Below are 21,353 nucleotides of genomic sequence, written 5' to 3' on the forward strand. Positions count from 1 at the left end.
GTTGTGGAATTATTTGTAAATCTCAACGTTCTCACATGCGTATATGGGTATTTTTGGAAACAAATATAGGTAACGTACATTTACGCATGCACAAATTCCTCTCAATTACAGAAACTCATTCCCATGCATCGCAAACAATTTTGGGTGAGTCTGTTCTCCGTTTCCACCCTCCTTAAAGACGTACTCCTGCCCGGACAATATTAAACAAAAAAAAAAAATGTAGATATGCTTGAGCTCTGAAATGTATGTGTCTGCCTTGTATAGTTGCAGCGCGCAGTGAAACTGAAAGCTAAATCAAGCGGGCAGTGAGAGCGTGTGAAAGCTAACATCGCTAGAGAGGAGACGACATGTGCGTGCACATCGCCTGTCCATGCGCGCACATGTCCTGTCCCCCTTCGCCCACCAAACCGACAATAGTCTCGCCAAGGCGCGCACTGCATGCGCTGTGTCGCTAGGCAAGACCTAAAAAGGGACGTGGACCTTTATCTCAAAGCCCAGCAGTTACAGTCCAGAGCTTTTAATAGCAAAGCAGCCAAGGGGATAGAACTGCTTGCTATTGGTGCAGGACAAACAAGTACAAAATGCTGTAAATACTTTAATGTTTGGTCTTGCACTGAAGAGGAGAAAATAGTCCCCAGCTTCTGTAATAACACTTTTGTTTTATTTCTTTTTCAGGAAGAAAGCAAAGTTCATCTGTTGCACGTAGATGAGAATGCATGAGACCTCTTAAATTTGTGGGGTCATGTCAACTCCGAAATCATCATCTTTCAAGCCATGTTCAACTTGTCAATTATCAATGTTGGGCACAGATCAGCGGCAGCCGGAGTACTTTTGGAGCCTAGGGAGCACCCACGATAATGCTTTCTTTTCTCTCTGCAACGGGCGGAAACTGGAAGCGTCACCATCATGAATAGCAGATGAACACCTTCCAGAGGAAGGACACACACCTGCTTCTGGGATAGAAGCACAAGTTACTACTTGTGTAACGATATATCTGTAAGAGACATTAGTTAGTGATAGATTGCTTACCTTAGAATATCCCCAGGCGTCAGACTGGATCCAGAAAGCTTTCATCAGCAGTATCCCTGCACGTCGATAGGCATCGTCGTACGGCTCTGCGTGCGTCGCTGGCGAAGTATTCACCCAGATGACGTCAACGGAGCTACTTAGACGCGCCCACGCGCGCTGTCAGTTCTGTACACAACTTTCCGCAACAGGAACGAGGAGCCATGTAAGATACTGACCACTGGTGCATAGAAACTAGGGCCGAAAGGATGACCTGAACCCTAGAAATCAGTTCGCAGAACGGGGAGGATGGGCGGGGCGCTAAGGAATCTATCACTAACTAATGTCTCTTACAGATATATCGTTACACAAGTAGTAACTTGTGCATCTGAAATAGACACGTTAGTGATAGATTCCTTACCTTAGAATGGATAACCCAGCAATACCAACCCCGGTGGTGGGTCTGCGAACAAGATTACACCAGAAAGTCACAGAGAACAGAACAGTAATAATGCTTCGTAAAAGTGTGCAGCGAAGCCCACGTGGCAGCCTGACAGATGTCCTGCAAGGGGACACCCTGTCCCAATGCATTGGTAGCTGCTGTCGCCCTGGTAGAATGGGCATGCTGCCCCACTGGAGGTTCCTTTTTAGCCATAGAATAACAGGCCTTGATACACAAGACGACCCAGCGGGAGATAGTCCTCTTGTGAACAGCCCGGCCTTTCTTGGCACCTGCGTAGCCAACAAAGAGCTGGTCATGCACCCGGAATGCTTGTGTACGAATCAGGTAAAAGGAGAACGCACGTTTTGGGTCCAGACAGTGGAGCCTCTCTTCCTCTTTGGAAGGGTGTGGAGGCAGAAAGAAAGTGGGCAAGGTGATAGTCTGCCCGATGTGGAAAGGTGTGACAACTTTTGGCAAGAAGGAAGGACGAGTACGAAGCACATCCTTGTCCGGATGAATTGACAGAAAAGGAGGCTTACAAGAAGGAGCCTGAAGCTCACTTACTCTCCTGGCAGAGGTGATAGCCACCAGGAAGGCAGTTTTCAAAGTCAAAAGACGTAAAGGACAATTGTGAAGCGGCTCAAAGGGAGCACACATGAGATAAGTCAAAACAAGATTCAAGTCCCACTGAGGCATTATGAAATGAACAGGAGGGAACATATGCGTAATGCCTTTTAAGAATCTCTGTACAACAGGGGACTTGAAAAGAGAACGCTGATCTGGAAGCCTCAGAAAGGCTGAAATGGCCGAAAGGTAGCACTTGATAGTGCCCAGAGCAGAGCCCTACCGGGCCAGAGGAAGAAGGAACAAAAGAACCTCAGAAAGAGGGGCAGAAAGGGGGTTCACACTCTTGGCTGTGCGCCATGCCACAAATTTGTTCCACTTGCATGCATATACCCATTTAGTGGAGGGACGCCTGGCTGCCAGAATGACATCACAGACTTCGGGAGAAAAGTCAAATGGAATCAGCTGTCGCCGCTCAATCTCCACGCATGTAGGTGGAAGCTGGAAAGGTTCGGGTAGAGAACCGTCCCCTGGTGCTGCGACAGAAGATCCTCCCGGAGAGGCAGTCGGATCGGGGGATCCAGGCTCATACTGAGTGGCTCGGGATACCAGACTCTTAAAGCCCAGTCCGGAGCCACAAGGATGACTTGGGCCCGGTCGTGCCGAATTTTCTTTAGCACTCTGGGTAGAAGAGGTATAGGCGGAAAGGCGTACAGCAGACCGCAGCTCCACTCGCGACGAAAAGCGTCGCCGAGCGAGTGCCGCCTTGTAAATTCCAACGTGCAGAACTGCGGACATTGCCCGTTCTCTTCTGTGGCGAATAGATCTAATCAAGGCTCTCCCCACAGTTGAAAGAGACCTTGCGCCACCTCCGATTGAAGACACCATTCGTGATCCATCAGATACCGGCGGCTGATTTCGTCCACCCTGGCGTTCAAAGAACCCGCCAGGTGTTGAACCGTCAAGGAAATGCCGTGACGTTCCAGCCATGTCCAGAGCCGTAGAGCCTCCTAACCTAGTGCCCACGACCCCACCCTGCCCTGTTTGTTGCAATACCACATGGCGGTGGTGTTGTCTATGAACACCTGCACTACCTTCCCCCTGACAGAGGGAAGGAATGCCTTCAGTGCAAGAAGGATCGCCTGAAGCTCCAGAAAGTTGATAAGGAGCGGGGACTCCGCCGGAGACCAGAGGCCTCTGATCTCCCGCTCTCCCATGTGGTCGCCCCATCCCAGGAGGGACGCAGCCGTCACTACTGTGTGCTCCGGTTGGGGAAGGGAGAAGGATCTGCCGCTGACCCAATGCTGATTTGTGAGCCACCACTGCAATTGTTGTGCAGTGCCCTCCAAGATCTGGACATAGTCGGACAGGTTTCCCTGATGCTGTGCCCACTGGAACTTCAGGTCCCATTGCAGAGCCCGCATGTGCCACCGGGCATGGTTGGTCAGCAGGATGCAGGAGGCCATGAGTCCCAGCAGCCACAAGGTCGCCTTGACCAAAACCCAGGACAAGGGCTCTGCAATGGGACCTGAAGTTCCAGTGGGCACAGCATCAGGGAAACCGCTGTTCGGGAGGATAAACCCGAAACTGCGCTGTGTCCAGAACCGCTCCAATGAAGAGAAGCTTCTGGGAGGGAATCAGGTGAGACTTCTGCACGTTGATGGAAAACCCCAGCAAATGCAGGAGGTCAGCCGTAGTCTGGAGGTGGGAGACGACTGTGTGGGGCAAGGCCGCCTTGAGCACCAGTTGTCGAGATAGGGGAAGACTTAGACCCCTGATCTGCGCAGATGAGTTGCGACCACCGCCATCACTTTTGTGAACACCCGAGGGGCGCTGGTAAGGCGAAAGGGGAGCATGGTGAACTGAAAATGCTCCTGACCCACCGTGAATCGCAGGTAACGCCGATGGGCCGGCAGGACGGGAATATGAAAATAAGCGTCCTGCAGGTCCAGTGCCACTATCCAGTCTTGTGGGTCGAGAGCGGACGACACCTGACCCAGAGTGAGCATTTTGAACTTCTCCTTCCGGAGGAAGCGATTTACGCTCCGAAGGTCTAAAATGGGACGTAGACCCTTGTCCTTCTTTGGAACCAAGAAGTAGTGGGAGTAACAACCACGACATACTTCTGGCATCAGAACGTGCTCGATGGCCCCCTTGGCCAAAAGGGCCGTAAATTTCCTGCTGGAGAAGTGCCAAATGATCCCCCGACATGCGGTGGAACTGCGGTGTCATGGCTGGGGGGGGTAGACTCGAAGGGGAGGGGGTAGCCCATTGAACAATTTCCAAAACCCACCTGTGACGTAATGGTGCACCAGTGGGGGAGGTGATGACGAATCCTGCCCCCCACTGGCGTTTGGTGGGCCTGAAACACCGGACTAGGAAGGTGTGGAGGCATTGGCAGCGGGGGTGTTGGTAGACTGACCCCGTGACCCGCCTCTGCGAGCCCCACATCCGCGGCTGCGCTGAGACTGTTGCTGCGCAGGCTTGTTCTGAAATGAACTTGTTTGTAGGCCCCTTCCGGAGCTTCGAAAGGAACGAAAGTTAGAAGCAGAAGGAGTACGTGTAGCCGAAAGGCCTAAGGACTTGGCCGTGGCCCGAGAGTCCTTGAAACGCTCCAATGTGGAATCCGCCTTATCACCGAAGAGGCGAGTGCCATCGAAGGGCATGTCCATCAAAGTATTCTGAACATCTGCCGAAAAACCAGTCGTCCTCAACCAGGCATGACGACGGAGCGCCACCGTTGTGGAAATCACCCTACCCAGCAAATCTGCGGTATCAAGACCACAACGTATAGTGAATTTGGCCGCGTCTCTCCCCTCCATAAGATGTTGGGAGAGAACTGCCCGGGCCACCTCCGGTCACTGAGGTAGCACTTGTTCAACCGCATCCCATACAGAATGGGAATAGCGGCCCAAGAGTCAGGTAGTGTTCACAGACCGCAGTCCAGAACTTGCGGAAGAATCAATCTTCTTGCTAAACTGCTCCAACTTCTTGGATTCCTTGTCTGGTGGAGCAGAAGGAAACGCACTCGGGGACGTCGAGGCCTGAACCACCAAACTCTCAGGTGTAGGGTGTTGGGTGAGGAAGGCAGTGTCGCCCACAGGCTTGTCCTGGGACCAGGCGCCCAGAACCATATCAGTAAGTGCATCATTAAACGGCAACAGCGGATCTGTAGAAGAAGAGGCTGGCCGAAGCACTTCAGTCAGTAGGTTGGTCCTGACAGCCACAATAGGGAGCTTGAGGCCAAGAGCCTCGGCCGCCCTACGTGGCACCATGGAAAACGTACCACTCTCTTCCATAGTAGCTGAAGGGGATGGTGAATCAGGCGCCTGAGTGTAATACGGGCCCCTGGCCTCCGCCTCCTCATCCCAGTCGGGGACAGACTCGCACTGTGCTGCGAGAGGGTCTTCAAACCCTTCCAGTCCTCCCCTTTCTCCAAAAGTGGAGGAGGACGTGGATGAATAAAAAGGTAAAAGTTCCCCATCGGCGTCAGGATCGGTGTCGGGGGACATCCCTCTGGCACCGTGCCGACGTTGGAAAAGAAGTCTATGCCGGCATCAGTGTCGATGTTGGCGGGGTGCGTACGGGGTCCACTGGCAAGAACGGGGATCCACGGCCGAAGCCATGGAGGCCTCTGGGCGTCGACGACGTCGGGGCCGGTGCCGGCAACGTCAAGGAACGTGGAACAGTGGGGCCCGCGGGGCCCGAAGACGTGCCGACGGGGCCGCACGGGCTGAAGATACGTGCCATTGCAGACACGAACTCTTGGAATTCGGCCAGAGTTGCTGATGGAACCGGGAAAGGTGGGTAAGCCAACGGTAACTGCTCAGGCTCAGTTGGAGCCGCAGGGGCGGTGCCACCTGCCCACTCAGCCGCGTCCCGTGACCAGCAAGGGGAGGACGAAGAGTGGTGACGCTTCTTCGACTTCTTGTGCTTCGCCTTACCTGACTCCGAGTGCGAAGACTTTGAATGATGGTGCTTGCTCTGCGACCGGGCCCTCGACCTCCCACGGGACCGGGAACGACGTGGGGCCGACTCCCGGGCCTCCAGCCACTTTTGGGACCACTCCCGCAAAGTTTTCGGGGCCATGGCCCGGCAGTGGGGGCACGTCTCTGTGTCGTGTTCACGCCCTAGGCAGAAGAGACACTCGCGGAGTGGGTCCGTCAGCAACATCGTGCACGGACATGCCCTGCAAAGCTTGAAACCGGGCATCCAGGGGTAAGTTTACTTACAAATTATAACAAACAAATACTTAGTCAACAAGTGATGGGGTACCGCTCTCTCCGGATCTGCGCTTGCTGGCGCGGAAAAAGAAAGAACTGACGTCAGCGTGCGTGGGCGCAACTAAGTAGCTCCAGTGACGTCATCTCGGCGAATACGACGCCAGCGATGCACGCGGAGGCGTACGACGACGCCTATCGACGCTCCGGGGTACTGCTGACGAAAGCATTCCGGATCCAGTCTGACGTCTGGGGATATTCTAAGGTAAGGAATCTATCACTAACGGGTCTCTTTCAGATGCTGTTCTGCTAGGAAACACCAAAAACAAATAAAAAAGCATGCTGAACATTGAATATTATCAATCTGCCAAGAAGAGAAGGAAGAAATCGAAATAGACAATTTTAATTTCTTCTGAACCAATTCCAGGGATGGATCCTCTCTTCAAGTGACGTGTGCAATGCATTTTTCTAAAATTTGATAATGATCCAAGTAACACAGGCATTGCTGTATGTCACCATAATCCTGTTTTATGAAAAGAGTGAGTATGAAAGCCTGTTATTCAGGCCTGTACTGATGTGAGCTTGCTGCAAATGCAGACTCACAAAATTAAATGGGTTGAATTCCCACACATTGTCTGTTCCTGACAACACGCAGGAAAAGGGGTACATCACTTTCCGGAGTGTTTGACATTTCACATAAGCTACAGACTTGAATGACTTGGTGTAGTACCTTTAATTAGGAAAAAAATAAAGCAGCAGCTTCTATGTTCTTCCTGAAATTAAAAGATATCCATTACTTAACCATCCTGGAGCATGGAGCCTTTCCTAGCTCCATAGACTGCCATGTATGAAAAAAGTATAAATGGTACAAGTGCTTGGAACTGCGTAAGGCCGATTGGTGCCATGTGAGCAGAAAGCAACTGTCTTTCTTGGATTTACTGATTACAGTAAACTAATCATAGAACTATTTCATAAAACAACAGACTACAGGGCCCTCTTAAGTTGTTTAGTCAATACCTGAAATCTATCTGAGTCAATTTACCATATAGTCAATTCCTATGAATCAGAAGAAATTTTACCGACACTATCAGATACTTTAAGCAAAGATGCTATGTTTCGTACTTAATACACCGCTCCGAGAACGGTCACTGAACAATCACAGATGCATTTCTAAAACTATATGAAAAACCTGAAATGAGAGATCGTGTTCAGAGCTTTTCTCTCTCCATCAAATAAATTGACATGGATTACTAACACATACTGGTGCATGCTCACTGTAGAGGAGACTCAATATGCAAAATCTCGGTTTGAGTTTAAGAAAGGCTTGTATCGTCATGACCCTCTGATACATACAAGTCACAGGTTACAGAGCCAAGCTGACCAACCAAAGCTGTGGAACATTTCAGAAGTGAGAAGTCATTATGGATATAGCATATGCTATAAGACAAAACAAATGCACAAACTGGTTTTGGGTCTTCATATGCCTTGGGAGTTATGCAATCAGTACTTGCAACAGCCAAAACATTTACTACTCCTATGTACCTGTAATTTACAAAACATAGGAATGACATTCAGGCAAATAATAATACTAAGCCTTGGGCATAAGTGCAATATTAGATACAAACGAGTCTCAACAAAAATAAATACGCACTTTGGAAAATTAGGACCCTGAGATTGACATGACTTGAGTCATACAAGAGAAAGTAACACCTGATTCTGAACCAACCAGAAAACCTATGAAACTTTTTAACTGGGACGAAAGATGGGTTCATGCTATAAAAACTCATCTAACAGTGTTGAACACCGACCTTCAATGGCTGCAGATCTACTGGAGTTCAACTAGGATGTTGAGGGCTACTGCTTTAATAAATGGTTGAACCCACTTATACACCCAAGTGACTATACTGAGTTTCACAGACAGACTATGTTTTCCAACAATCCTTCGTGTATGCAGAATAATACATGCATAGCCACATGACCATATTCTTAAGTGTTAACGTGTGTGTCCTTTTTTTTAGTTTTTAATGGCATGCATGGTCCTTTGCCAGCAAGTGGGTGAGGATACAAGCAGGGTAGGTGCTCTGCTATCCCCATCTCATTTGGGGTTAGAGCATGTTCGCTACCACCATGACAACTAGAGTACTTTCCACTTCAATAGTTCTTCTAATTCGAACAACTGCTTTATTTGAAAGTACATGTGATATAAGAGGAACACTGTTCCTACCTAGAGGCCCTAAAAGGGTTAAGGTAAGAAGTAGCACAATTTAGAACACAAATTAAGAGAAGGCTACATTACATGATACGATGCATGAAATTTGAGATGATTTGTGCAACTATTACCTTTTAATTTCTATAGCATCACTGGGTTCGTATCTTGGTTACCAAAACGTGTGGGAGGTCTATTAGCAAGACTACAAGGATACATTCGAGTAATTTACCCTTGTAAGCTGTTAAAGGAATGAAACATACAGAAATTAAGGGATGCAACTCACCCTTTTGCTTTTAATCTTGCAGCAGGAAAACAGAAATAAAAAACACAGGTTTAGCCTACCAAAGGCAATTTTAATATAAGGAGATCTTGGTAGCAGCTTCCGAATACTGCTGTATAGTTGTATTTCACACATGACTGAATGTACCCCTTTAAGTCGGATCCAGGTGGTTAGACTAATTCAGGCAGGGCCGGCTAGGGCGGTGCGATCTTTGCGACCGCACCAGGCGTTGACTTGGGGTGGGGGCGTCATTTTTGAAAGTGTATATTATCATTTTAAAAGCACATGCTGCTGCGTTCCTGGTCTCCAGCAATTTTCAGACATCAATTAAAACGTAAAGATAACTCCAGCGATTAATCGTCTTCCTGGAAAGAGACCGGAAGTTTGTCTAGTGGAAGTTTTGACCCTTTCTAAGATAGTACAGGGGGTTAAAATGCCTGCTGCTAAGAACGATTACCATGCGGATAACGAAATGCATATAATGTAAATAGGTCAGTTACTGCTTCTGTATGAGAGCTCCTTTTGTTAGTTGTCGTTTATAAGTCAAAATCCTAATATAGAACATGGTGCTATTAACTGTCACCCTAGAGCTGCATGCAAACTGTAAGGTATATGTTAGCGCTATATGTTTTTTTGCCCAGTCTTTCATAATCTTAATCTTGTGAAAAGGGTTCATTTGGGTAGAAAACAATTCTTATTATGAAAGAGAACTCCTAACAATGATGTTACGTTTTAAATTCTGAATTTATGCTTTTCCAGAATAAAAACTATATTGCCTACCAGTATCGATGACATGGCACTGCTACACTACACCTTGCAGCCCTGTCTGATGTAACATTTCTTATATACTGATTTGCACACATATGATTGTCTCTGTGCAATGTGCGTGTGGTGTAAAGTGCTCTGACAACTTACACTGGTATGATTTGTGCTATAAAACTAAATGAATCTGAGAGACAGTGGTTATGGAGACTTGAGAGGCACTGTTAAAGGGTGCTAGTGAGGGAATCCGTGGCAGAGGTGGTCATTGGAGGGGGGGGGTATGGGCAACAAACAGACATTGTCGCACAGGGTCGCCACCAGCGCTAAAGCCAGCCCTGAATTCAGGTAATAAGGAGCCACATTAAGTGCTTGTGCCTCTAAAGAAGCCCACCATGAAACACCCACGATTGTCCAGGGTGAGAAGCAGGCCTGATAATGAAGTATGCCCACCTGTGCGGGTGGGGGCTTAGTGCCCTTTTAGTAAAGTTGACTAACAACTGAGTTCTGGAAGAGTGAATTTCTTAAGGCTGAATGCAACCCTTCTTGGCCTTTTTCACATCAAGGTTAAGCATCCTCTTTTAGTGGTTATATCAGGGTAGAGGGAGGATAGGGTGATGGCTCAATGTATTGTCCTTTAACTTTAAAGTTATTTAGGTGCTTGGCACAAAGCCCGCAAACTAAAGCAGAATTCCGTTCAGCCTTCAGTGGTGGTGCCGCTGGTCCCAATACCGCCTCCTCCTAAGACTATGTGAGAGACTGACACATGAACATATGGGGGTCACCACTTTGGAGGTAATAGGCTACATTTGAAGCAATGTGAAGGCAGTAGTCTGTGGATTCCAATGTCAGCAGGCACTGGGTTAGAACCACTTGAATTGCCAAATCACAGAATTGGGCTCATCTATGAGGAGTGGCCCAGAGGACACCAGAGCCCTCCTGAGGAGGACTCAATATGCACGGTGGTTAGACAGACTATGGTGTCAGTAATTCTGTCTTCAAGTTTGTGTTTTTTTAAACTCCAAAGAAGGGGAAGAGCCCAGTTTCAGGAATGGAGTTGGGACCTCGAACTGTGCTGGGAGTGGAAGAGGTGTTTTCAATTCGATTGTGCTTTTTGTTGGAAGTTCTTTTGGGAGATCATTCTCATTTGGGGAGCTTATCTGAAGGAGAAGGTTCAACATGTTGTTGTGGGTGTTGGCCAAAAGTAGTTGGGCATCCATGTGGATCCGTCAAGGAAAGGAGTCAGCTAAGGAGTCATGTTTTGAGACTAAACATGCAGTTCTCGTGTGGCTACAACAAAGACATCACTGTGCGTCATCTGTGACAGGGATTGAACCCTAAAGAAAAGAAATATTTAGCCTCGTCAAAATCTGAGAAATTTCATGGATGAAGCAGCACCAAAAAGAGCTCCAGACCAGCAAAGATGAGGCATTCAAAAAAGGAACTGATGTCAGCATGCTGAATTGAGCCTGATAAACACTGAAGCTATCACATCCTGCACATATGGAATTAACCCTTTATGGCACCAGGAGGATATTGTGCCGTTGTGGGATGCTGACTGGCTAGTAATGCCAACTGTCTCTTTGATCAGAAGTGATTTGCAAACAAACGGTTGATGACAGTTACTTCAGTTCAAGAAGTATGAGACAGAGGTTGACTGGGATATTTTGAGCTTACTCATACTTGGCTGTCACAGTAAGGGGACTACAAAAGCCTGTTTAGATCTAGTCTTGGAATGTTAACAGACTGAACAGCTGGATTAAAAGAAGAACAGTTTTAAGGTAAGTGCCGTTCTAGAGAAATACTAGACTATTATTACAAGTAAGCATTTAATGAGGAGCAATGGCACTAAGACCTACTGCACCTCCTTGCCTTCCTTTGTTTCAGATAATCCCACAAAGAGCTGATTGTCCACCTGGCCAGATCACAAACTCATGTTACTGTGACAAGCCTCTGCCATATCCCTGAAGATGGCTAAAGTGTTCTGGAGTTCGCTGAACTGATACAGAAAGACCCAAGAAGTATGCAGTGGCTTGGCTCTTTTAAAAAGCTCCAGGGTCAAGCTCCCCTCTTTGTTGAACAGGCAGAAGCAATCTAAAGGCATGTCCATTAGGCATGCCTGGATGTCCTCAGAGAAGACCATGGAGCTCATCCACATATGGTGTCGAAGAACTGCACTTACACCAAACCCAGGACTTTAAAGCTGGAGGCACGTCAGTAGGGCTAATTATTTGGGTTATTTCCTAACTCAACTGTACAATAAAAGAGATTAAGACAGGTTCACCAGATAATTTAGGTCTGTTAATCAAACTACCATGTGGGAGATTGCTAGAGTTGATCAACATGTACAATAAGAAAACCGGTAGAAGTCCGGTAACTTCAACAATCTCAATCTCATTGATTTCTAGATTAAGAACGGTTATGTAATACTCGCAGGTCACTTTCACACAACTTTTGACCCAATGATCAGTCTTGCAAAAGAGGAGGATGAATAATGGGGCCTACCTAATTTAACATATCCTGCCAGAAGGAATTGGACAACTTTAGCTCCAACGTTATCCAAAGGCATGCTTGAATGTAATGTGCGTACACTATTAGATAGCAACGCACAGCCCAGAGGAAATTACCAAGAGCAATATTTACGCGCTAATCTTCCCGATTAAACACCACTTGTGCATGGTTATAGACCTGCCGTGAAGGGAACGGTGATTTCTGAAGCGTTTACCTGGCTGGAGGGCTGCTACTTGTCGTGTGGGGAGCGGAACGAGAAACCACATCCCCCAGGATCCTCTGCTGTGGGCGCCGCCGCTTGCATCATCAGGCTGCGCCCGGGGGGTCAAAAGGCAGCCACAGAACACGCAGCGCGGGACGCGCGCGGGCCGTGCCCGGGCGAAGCCCGGGCCAAGGGCGGGCTCGTCCCTGCCCGTCAAGGACCGTTCGAGGCCGGGCAGGGCAATCCCTTTGACATCTGCTACAGAATTGTAAGTGTTACAACTCTTGCCTGTGCTTTATCCACCCAGCCGGTGATACCGGATGTATCTTGCCTGATTGTGTGCTCGGTATAATCTGATAGGACATATCCCGTGACCCCTTGCCGTCTGTCCCCCCCGGAAGCTGGGCCTGCTGTGGTGACTGGTCGTTTAACTACTTTATCATGGCTGGGAGCCAAGAGCATATATCTACCGGGAAGACTGGGGGTCTGGCTAAGGGCACCCTGGACCATTATTTTAGAAAGTCTAGCACGGACCGAGAAAGGGAGGACATATTAGCGGTGCGCAGAGCTGAGCGCCGCCAGTCGATTGAGTACCTGAAAAATAGGCCACCAATTGACTCATCACAACAAGCTACCCTGCCAGTCGGAAATCTCTCTGGTGACGAACTGATCTCTCTAGATGGTGTCCCTGCACTTCTCCGGGAGTTATCCCCTGCACCTTTTGCATCGAACTCGTTGGACTCTACACACTTAATTACTATTTCTAGTTCGTGTGATTCCTTGTCTGACCCAAAAGCGATACCAATTCCTCCATTGATAAACAAAGAGATCCCCAAAAGAAGGGCTAGAAACTTATTGCTGCATAAGATTCCTGGTCCACCACCTAAAAAAAGGAGAAAGAAGGGGGGAGAGGTACGCAGACTAAGGATAAATCACACTGTCTCTGGGAATAGTAATAAGACTACTAACCAAAAAGCTTCTACCTATAAATTGCCAGTGGTAACCCCCAAGGCTGTTTCTAATATCGTATTAAACCCACCGGAAGCTGGTATTCCCCATCCTAGTTCACCTAAGAAAATACATTTGGCTGATCCCCTGGAAAGTATTGAACACCTGATAAGGTCTTTCATACTACCAATAATTGAGAGGCTAAAGAGGGTCGAAGAAAGGTTGGAGAATATGGAATTGGATGTTAGTAATAAACTTGGCCAAATTAGAGATAAAGTGATGGACTGTCCTCCTGCTATAACACAACAACCTTCCTGCTATGTCGTCAAAGATGGTCCAGTTAGAATGAGTAAGACGACTGCTGGCCCTATAGAGATGACCATTGGCCCCAAAAAGTCGGATATACCAACCCCTAGACCTGTAAGACAGGTTTCAAATGGAACCCGGAGGAGCGGGGATAAACAAGATATAAATAACACTGGCAATAATGAGTGTAAGAGCCCTAACATTACTAGGGGTTCTAGTTGTAGGGAGCCACGGGTTGAATTGCCTCCTGAAGCAGTTCCCTACGTGGCAGTGCTGGCGAGAGTACCTAGATTGCCAGACGGTAAGAGGGATTTTTCCAGCTTAAAAATAAGATCGTTCACTGGCTGAGCCAAAACCGTCCACTTCCCCATTACATCAATGGCGAAATACTCCATGTTCGCCGACTAGACTGGCTGGGTAATAGAGAGAAGGATATCAATGGGGACTTAGTTGTTGTTAACTTCAGGGATCCCGCAGCAGTAAGGCACATCCTTAACTACCCAGCGGAGACTCTAGGTACTGTTATTACTCCTCTGGAGCTAACCTTTTTTTATCCCAGAAATCACATGAGTAGAGATCGACATTTCGGGGCTTCCCTTTTTCCCTTGTCCTTGACTAATTTCCGTGCATCCCGCACATATGTGCATAATATGCCCGAAATTAACCCCCCAACAAATGATTACTGACAAATTCCAAAGGCTGGATACAGTACCCCCACGGAAATATGGAAACTATAGTAGGAGGCCGGAAGACTTTGTTCCTTTTACACCATTGGATGTTTCAAACAGATACCAGGCTCTCTCTAACCTTGATGGTTGTGATTGACAGATGTGGCAAAAGACCTTATTCCCCTCTGACAAAATACAGCCTGGCCCATTAGCGATCTTTGGGTTACCTCATAATGATACATCCAACCAAATGAAAGCACTAAGTCTAATGAAGGGGACTTTGAGCCCAGAACCAAATGCCCCCGCCTCTACTCTACGCACCCTCTCTAATTGCGTATCCAACCAAGAGGTGGTAGCTGGATCTTCCGAACTGAGTAGCTGTGTTGGCTTACCAGACTACCGAATCCTTAATCAATCACCTAATGTTAAAGGTATAAAAATTATCTCATGGAATGTGGCCGGCCTTAAAATTTCCAACACGGAGTGGAGCTCATTTATTACTTCATTCGATATTTGCATGCTGCAAGAGACCTGGATGCTTAAAAAGACTGTGGCTCCGGGCTTTGCAATATTTGATATCTTGGCATGCAAGAGTAGTAGGGGAAGGCCCTCGGGAGGGTTGTCCTTATGGGTTGGTTCCCACTTGGGTGTAAAGGCAAAGGCTATTCCAACTTACTCAAGGGATGTACAACTTGTTTTCCTAGAAGTGGAAAATGGCCTGGACATTGCCCTGATAAATGTATATTCAAGACCCACTAAGCGGGGCCTTGAATCAGAGGCCATTACTGTATTGTCTAACCTATTACAGTCACTCGGCTCTTCTACTGTGATAATTTTGGGCGGGGATTTCAACTGCCATTTCGAGCCTCTACTGGATCCAAGTATGGGAGACCGTGATGACGTGGATCTATTATGGAATATCCCTGATCCACTTACTCCATCAGTAAAAGCATGGACTCCCCTTGTCCTGCAAATGCAGTCTTTCTCTTTAGCTGCATCATTGCGAGCATGTAATGGTAGGGTTATGCCAGATAGACCCGGGAAAACAACCTTTAATAAAGCAAGTTACGCTTCAATAATTGATTATATCTTTATTGAAGCAAAATATTGGGATAGGCTTTACGATTTTGTGGTCATAGAGAGGTTGGATAGTGACCACAACGCTTTAGTCCTGACCCTTAAACCAGGAAGCTTCGGGCTTAAAAATTCGACCCCGGGTGGAAATCTTGTGCCCGATCCATTAATAATTAGAAACTGTAGAAGAAGAGTAAAGTGGCCAGCATTCCAAATCTCTGACAGTAAGCTAGCGGAACTGTATGGAATAATAATTCCATTTATTGAAAAGATGGGGGCCGTCGGACTCTCGGTTAGCCCTACCGACATCCATGAAAAATTGGTTATTGCATTACGGGATACTCTGTATCCAGTAAAAAGGGCTATTTATCCAAGGACTGAAACAGCTCGATGGTTTAACAAAACGTGCCGCTTAGCTAAAAAGGCCCCGCTGTTTGTAATAAAAACAAAAGATAGAGAAGCAATTAGAATTAACAGTTCTCTATATAAAAAAGCAATTGGTGATGCAAAGAAAGCAGGGGAGGTTGAACTGTGGGAGCAGTTGGGCCATGCGCTCTGTTGTAAGGACACTAAATCATTTTGGTCTATTGTTGCAACTGGAATAAATGGGTATTCTTCTGCACCTGCCCCAAATATAGCTGCTCCAACTTGGGAAAAACACTTCTGTGACTTGTATGGCACACATGACCTTGATAGAGTTTCTGTAGATATCCCTGATTTTTCTCTTGTCCCAGTGGATCTTGCCCCTACCGAATCCTTTACTTTGACTGAGGTGGAACACGCAATTGGGAAAATGCTTTTAAATAAAGCACCCGGTCTTGATAAACTGCCCGGAGATCTATTTAGGGCCCAACCAAAGATCTGGGCACCCTACCTGGTTGTCCTATTTAATAGCATTCTACAGGGGGGTGAAGTGCCCTACACTTGGCTCGGGGCTGAAATAGTACCTGTTTTTAAAAAGGGTTGCCCATTGACCCCATCCAACTATAGACCTATTAGTTTAATAGACACCTCACAAAAACTAATGGGGAGAGTCCTTTTGGACAGGGTCCTTGGCTGGATTGAGGAGAATGGAATCTTGACCACTTTCCAAGGAGGCTTTAGGGCTGGTACTTCCACTCTAGACCAGATCTTTCGCCTGCAGGTCCTGTACTGGAAAACCGCCTTGGTTGAGGGTGGCAGCCTCTACCTGGTGTTTGTGGACCTGCGGGCTGCTTTTGATCTGGTCCCTCGTGCCAAACTATGGCAAGTCTTGGCAGACTTGGGCCTTCCATCCTACCTATTGGCTGTCTTACTTAGGCTTCATGCCAATAATTATGCCCAAGTAAGATGTGGCAAATATGGCGAACTTACTGATCGTTTTCCCGTTTTAAAAGGAGTTCGCCAAGGGTCTGTCTTGGCCCCCACACTGTTCAGCCTTTATATTAATGGCCTTATTGACCATCTGAACTGCACAAAAAATACTGACACTCCCAGATTAGTATCAGGACGTGTGCCCGCATTGATGTTCGCGGATGATACTTTGTTATTATCTAGAACATCGACGGGCATACAAAATACGCTGAACAGTTTCGCAAAGTTCTGTGAATTAAGAGGACTTGAAATAAATCTGGAAAAAACCAAATATATGATTTTTAACCCCCCTGTGCGGGTGCGTCCTAATCCAGTTTTATTTGGTATTCCCCTCGAGAGAGTCAAAACCTTTGTATATTTGGGTGTGACTTTAACAGAGAATTTTTCCTGGAATTCCCAGATTGTAAAGTCAACACTCAAGCTTGCTCAATTGACAGGGGGCTTGAATAAAGTTTTTAAAAGATTGAGTTTTAAGCCAGTTTCTCCCGCCCTTGAAATTTACTGTAGACAGGCTAGAGTGGCCGCAATATACGGGGCCGAACTTTGGGGGCATAAGCAGCCAGTGTCTCTTTTAAGGGCTGAGCAATCCTTTTTAAGATCTCTCTTAGGGCTTCCTTCCAGCACACCGTTGATCCCCCTTAGGCTTGATCTTGGGTTGGTCCCTATAGAGGAGATCATTAGGGCAAGACCCATTTTGTACTGGAAAAGGCTTTGGTCCGTGCCCGAACTGACCTCATTCAAATTAGAGTTTGCTGAGATTTGGCCTGCACTTAAATCAAAAAAGATCCCTTGGCTTTTGCATATTAACAAAGCTTGTATTTCATTAGGACTTCTGGAAATGTGGGCAAACCCGGAGGAAACTTGCCCCGCGATATCAAGGAAGGAAATCCTTTCTTTGGTGTCCTTGGAAAACTCTTCCTTGCACCAGAGTTCTTCAACCATGGGTAGGCTGACCTTGGAATTCCTCTTGGTTAAACCAGACTCCAAACTTGAGGAATTCATGGACCAAATAGAACCCCCACTTGCACGCAAATTGTACATTCAGCTAAGGTACGGTACTTTACCGGTTAGGTCTTTTACTTATAAGTGGCAGGCACAAAACTTGGAAAGCTGTCCTGCTTGTAACTATAAATCAGAGTCTGTTTCACACGCTCTCTTTTTTTGCCCCGCTTATCACTTAATTAGGAAAAGTTGGCTGATCCCCATCTGTAGGAATCTGGGTTTTCGCCACTTCAAGCAGGCCTACAGGATTCTAGTTTATGACACCGATCCAAAAATTGTCTTCCGCTATCTCTACAGCATGTGGCGAAGGAGACAAATGTTCTTAACTTAATTATTCTCATATTGATGACTTCAAGTTTAATCCTTTAAAAAAAAAACCAAAAAGGACAGAATTTTTAACTTTGAAATGTTATTTATTGTTTTATTGTGTATATGTAATTGTGGATGTATGTTTGTACGCTTTTATGGTCTTTTGACCGAAATAAAGTTATCAAATGAATGAAATGAAAATGAATATTTACTACATCATGCTGGACCTTTAAGTCTAGCATTTTATCATTGATATAGCAGTGAATTCCAAACTAGAGAGCAACCATGACCCCCTGACAACAGTATTAAGAGGCGTTCTGATCACAGACAAGTCAGAAACCCTGAATTTGGGTACAGACTACATCGCAGTCTCTAACAATAGGAGGAATGTTAAATGGGTGTATATCAATACCTCACCAAAGGTTTTTTTCTGGTATATTTGAATCCTTGTTTCCAGACCTAGACTAATTTAGTCATATAGATAATCCTGTTTCATTTGTATCAGGGTTACATATTAAGCTATTCACATCTTTGGAAAAGTTGTTCTTTTTTCTTCAAAAGAAACTATGTCACTCCACCTAGACTACAAATTGCATGGGTGGTTTGGTTTACAATGCAGGAAGGGAAAGAACTTGCTAATCACTGCAATGAAAAAGAAAGCTATTGGAAGAAAAGTCAGGCATGGCGTGAAAATAATAAAAATAAAAGATTAGCAAATTGAAACAGGAAGCAGATTGTGGAAGAACCTATTAGAAGCAGCACATTCAAATGATATGAAGGCTTTCTGGCACATCATAGCTCACAGATGGCGCAATGCAACCAGGAAACCAAATATTCACATTCAAACTCATGTATGGGTTCAACACTTAAATGAATTCTACAACAATCATTCTTTTTTTTTTTTTTTTGCATTTTTTATTTTTATTTTCAGTCTGATGACAAAGGCCTCGAGTGAAAAATCTGTTAACTGCCCCCCCCCCATTTGTGCCATTCTGTATCTGCTATGCCGCATACACCGAGCAATCCGACTACCTGCCTAGCTCAAAAGCAGGTTCGGACACCATTAAGGTTACAAAATGTAGCCAACAAATTTGGCATAGAGTACAACAGAGGTAATACAGTTCGTTGCACACAGCCATCAGATTTGTTTTGGGGGGAGGGGCCAGGGAACTGGGAATGGGCAAACTAACTGGCATTTTTAAATCACTTGTGTATTTGTAGGCCACGGATTACACTGAATATTTTAATCCAAATTCAATTATAAATCAGTTTCGTAGTCGATACATTCCATAGTTTATCCTTCTTCCTTACATATTAGAAAGACTTCTTGCCAACATCTTAGAAAGACTTCTTGCCAACATCTTAGTACGGTAGTTTAAGTAATACAAATTTAAACATTGTTCAGCTAAAGTTACCTTCTGCCTCAGGTGCCATTTATCATTTTTAAACTAAAGCCCAATACTCCCATCTGTCCATGTGAACAAGTACATTATAATCCGGAAAATACTGTAAAACATCCACGAATGACACTTGATCTGATTTCTTGGACCCACAAGCTGACACCTACAGGAATAGTAAAGGTACAACTTTCAAGATTTCATAATAAATTAAAACCTCAGTGATTTCGAAACTGCCAGTTAACCTGCAACACTATTCAAGGATCCAGCTCTATTTTGAAACAATCCAAAAGGAAATGAGGTTGTTTGTGAAGGCCATAGCTTTGGTGACAATCTGAACCAAATTCTTTAGATCCTTTTTTCTGGACTGCGCTGTTGACTCCAAGTGGGCGATTATTTGGTCATGGCCTTGATAGCAACAGCACATTCCTCCTGCATGGCGCACAAGACAGAGACCATAATCTCTTCTCCCGCCTCATATTTTGACTCAATCTCCTTTCCAAGGTCACCTTCGGGTACCTTCAGATCGTCACGAACATCACCGGTATCAGTAAGAAGAGACAGGTAATTGTCACAAATACCAATAAGTTGGTAATCTTGTCTTTTGATATTTGGAACATCCATGTTGTGAGTGGAAGGGCAGATATCTTCATATTTCTTACCACTGAATATATCAATTCCAACAAGGTGAACCTTGGCATGTCCGTGCTTGCCAGTTTTGGAAGTTGACATTTCAACGATCTTGCAGGGACGTCCCTTCAGTACCACAAACCCATTTTTGCGCAGTGCAGAGCACTGCATAGGGAAAGTGGTGGAAGCCCCAGCATCTCCAGTGGTGAAGTCAATGTCATCAGCCATGGCGAGGAGTTTGTACCAGTACTTCCAACAAAAAAAGGGTACAACAATCATTCTTGTCCTTATTTTAGCCCTGAGTCTTCAGGGATGAGTTCTAATGTACTCTTAGTTAATAGCTAATATCCGATTACCTTTTTTCTACAAGATACTATTGAAGCTACACTAGCTCAAAACCTGGGAAGGCCCTAGGATGGACTAGGATCCTAAGAAATGTATTTCACTCTGAACCTCGGATCTGGGGTCCTACTCCCATTCAAAACTCTTGGAAGGGTGCTGAAATAATACCCATCCATTAAGAAGCCGTCATGGTCGCAGGTTATTGTATCATCAGCTTCATTGATAATATTTCAAACAATTTTTGGAACCACGTGCTAGATAAATTAATACTGTTGATGGTAGAAATTGACCCACATGCAAACTGGATTCAGACTCAAAGTTAGCACCTTGGACCAGGGATTCCTCTTAAAATTGAAAACAGATGATATGAACCAGGGCCATTTGTAAGTCGCCTTTGTAGATCTGAGGGTAGCTTTTGAACTAATGATGCAAGCTTCCGTTGTAGATGTATTTCAGATTGTTTTTTAAATGTTTTGATATTCTTAATGTGTTGATTGGTTATTCAACCAGTTCTCACAATAGCTTGATTGACAAACTTTGGTGCACCACAGCCAACCTGAACAGCTTGGTCCAAGGAAACCGAAAGTCTTCTGAGATCACCGGTAAGATCTCATCAACCATCTGCCAGAGCGCATGGGGTGTAATGTTTCAGGAGCCAGCTGGCATTGACCAATCTTAAGACAATGCATGCAGACGAAAATATTTTTCCCCAAACATCTCCATTTCTTTGGACTCTGGGGAGAAGTTTGAAAGATATTAGGATTCAATCTCCTTGTGGATGCAAGCATGACCAAACTCACACGGATTGGGTGCCGGAGTAAAAAAAAAAAAAAAAAAAAATAAGTTGCCTGGAGATGCTACAAGAGATTTGCCGATTGAAAGCCAAAAGCTGGTTCAGCTCAAGTACCCAATAGTGTGTCAGTGAGGGTCTTGTTGAAGGCCAAACAGAGGTTCGATGGGTGGCTGGCCAGACACAAGGAACTCAGTAAGAACATTCGTTTTTACGTCCATTGTGGGGAGGTGCAGGTAAAGTAATTCAGCAACTCTTCTGAGGACTATGGTAAAAGATGTGTTTTCCTAAGTTGCTGATCCGATGAGGAGGGGAGACCAACACAGTATGGGGTGAGGTATC

At 45.9% G+C, this 21,353-nt stretch overlaps 2 protein-coding genes across 2 annotated transcripts in view; both read right to left on the reverse strand.

The window, feature by feature from the left end:
• Positions 1-21,353, reverse strand: part of BAZ2A (bromodomain adjacent to zinc finger domain 2A) — a 1,031,051-nt gene that overhangs the window by 37,785 nt on the left and 971,913 nt on the right. The gene's annotated exons all lie outside the window — the stretch shown is intronic.
• LOC146833229 (eukaryotic translation initiation factor 5A-1) lies at positions 18,745-20,143 on the reverse strand. Its single transcript, XM_085600884.1, has one exon. It carries the CDS (start codon positions 20,105-20,107, stop codon positions 19,643-19,645), a length of 465 nt encoding a protein of 154 aa, XP_085457010.1. The 5' UTR covers positions 20,108-20,143; the 3' UTR covers positions 18,745-19,642.

This window comes from Triturus cristatus, chromosome 4_2 (genome assembly GCF_964204655.1).
Source record: "Triturus cristatus chromosome 4_2, aTriCri1.1, whole genome shotgun sequence".
In the NCBI taxonomy this organism is placed as follows: domain Eukaryota; kingdom Metazoa; phylum Chordata; class Amphibia; order Caudata; family Salamandridae; genus Triturus; species Triturus cristatus.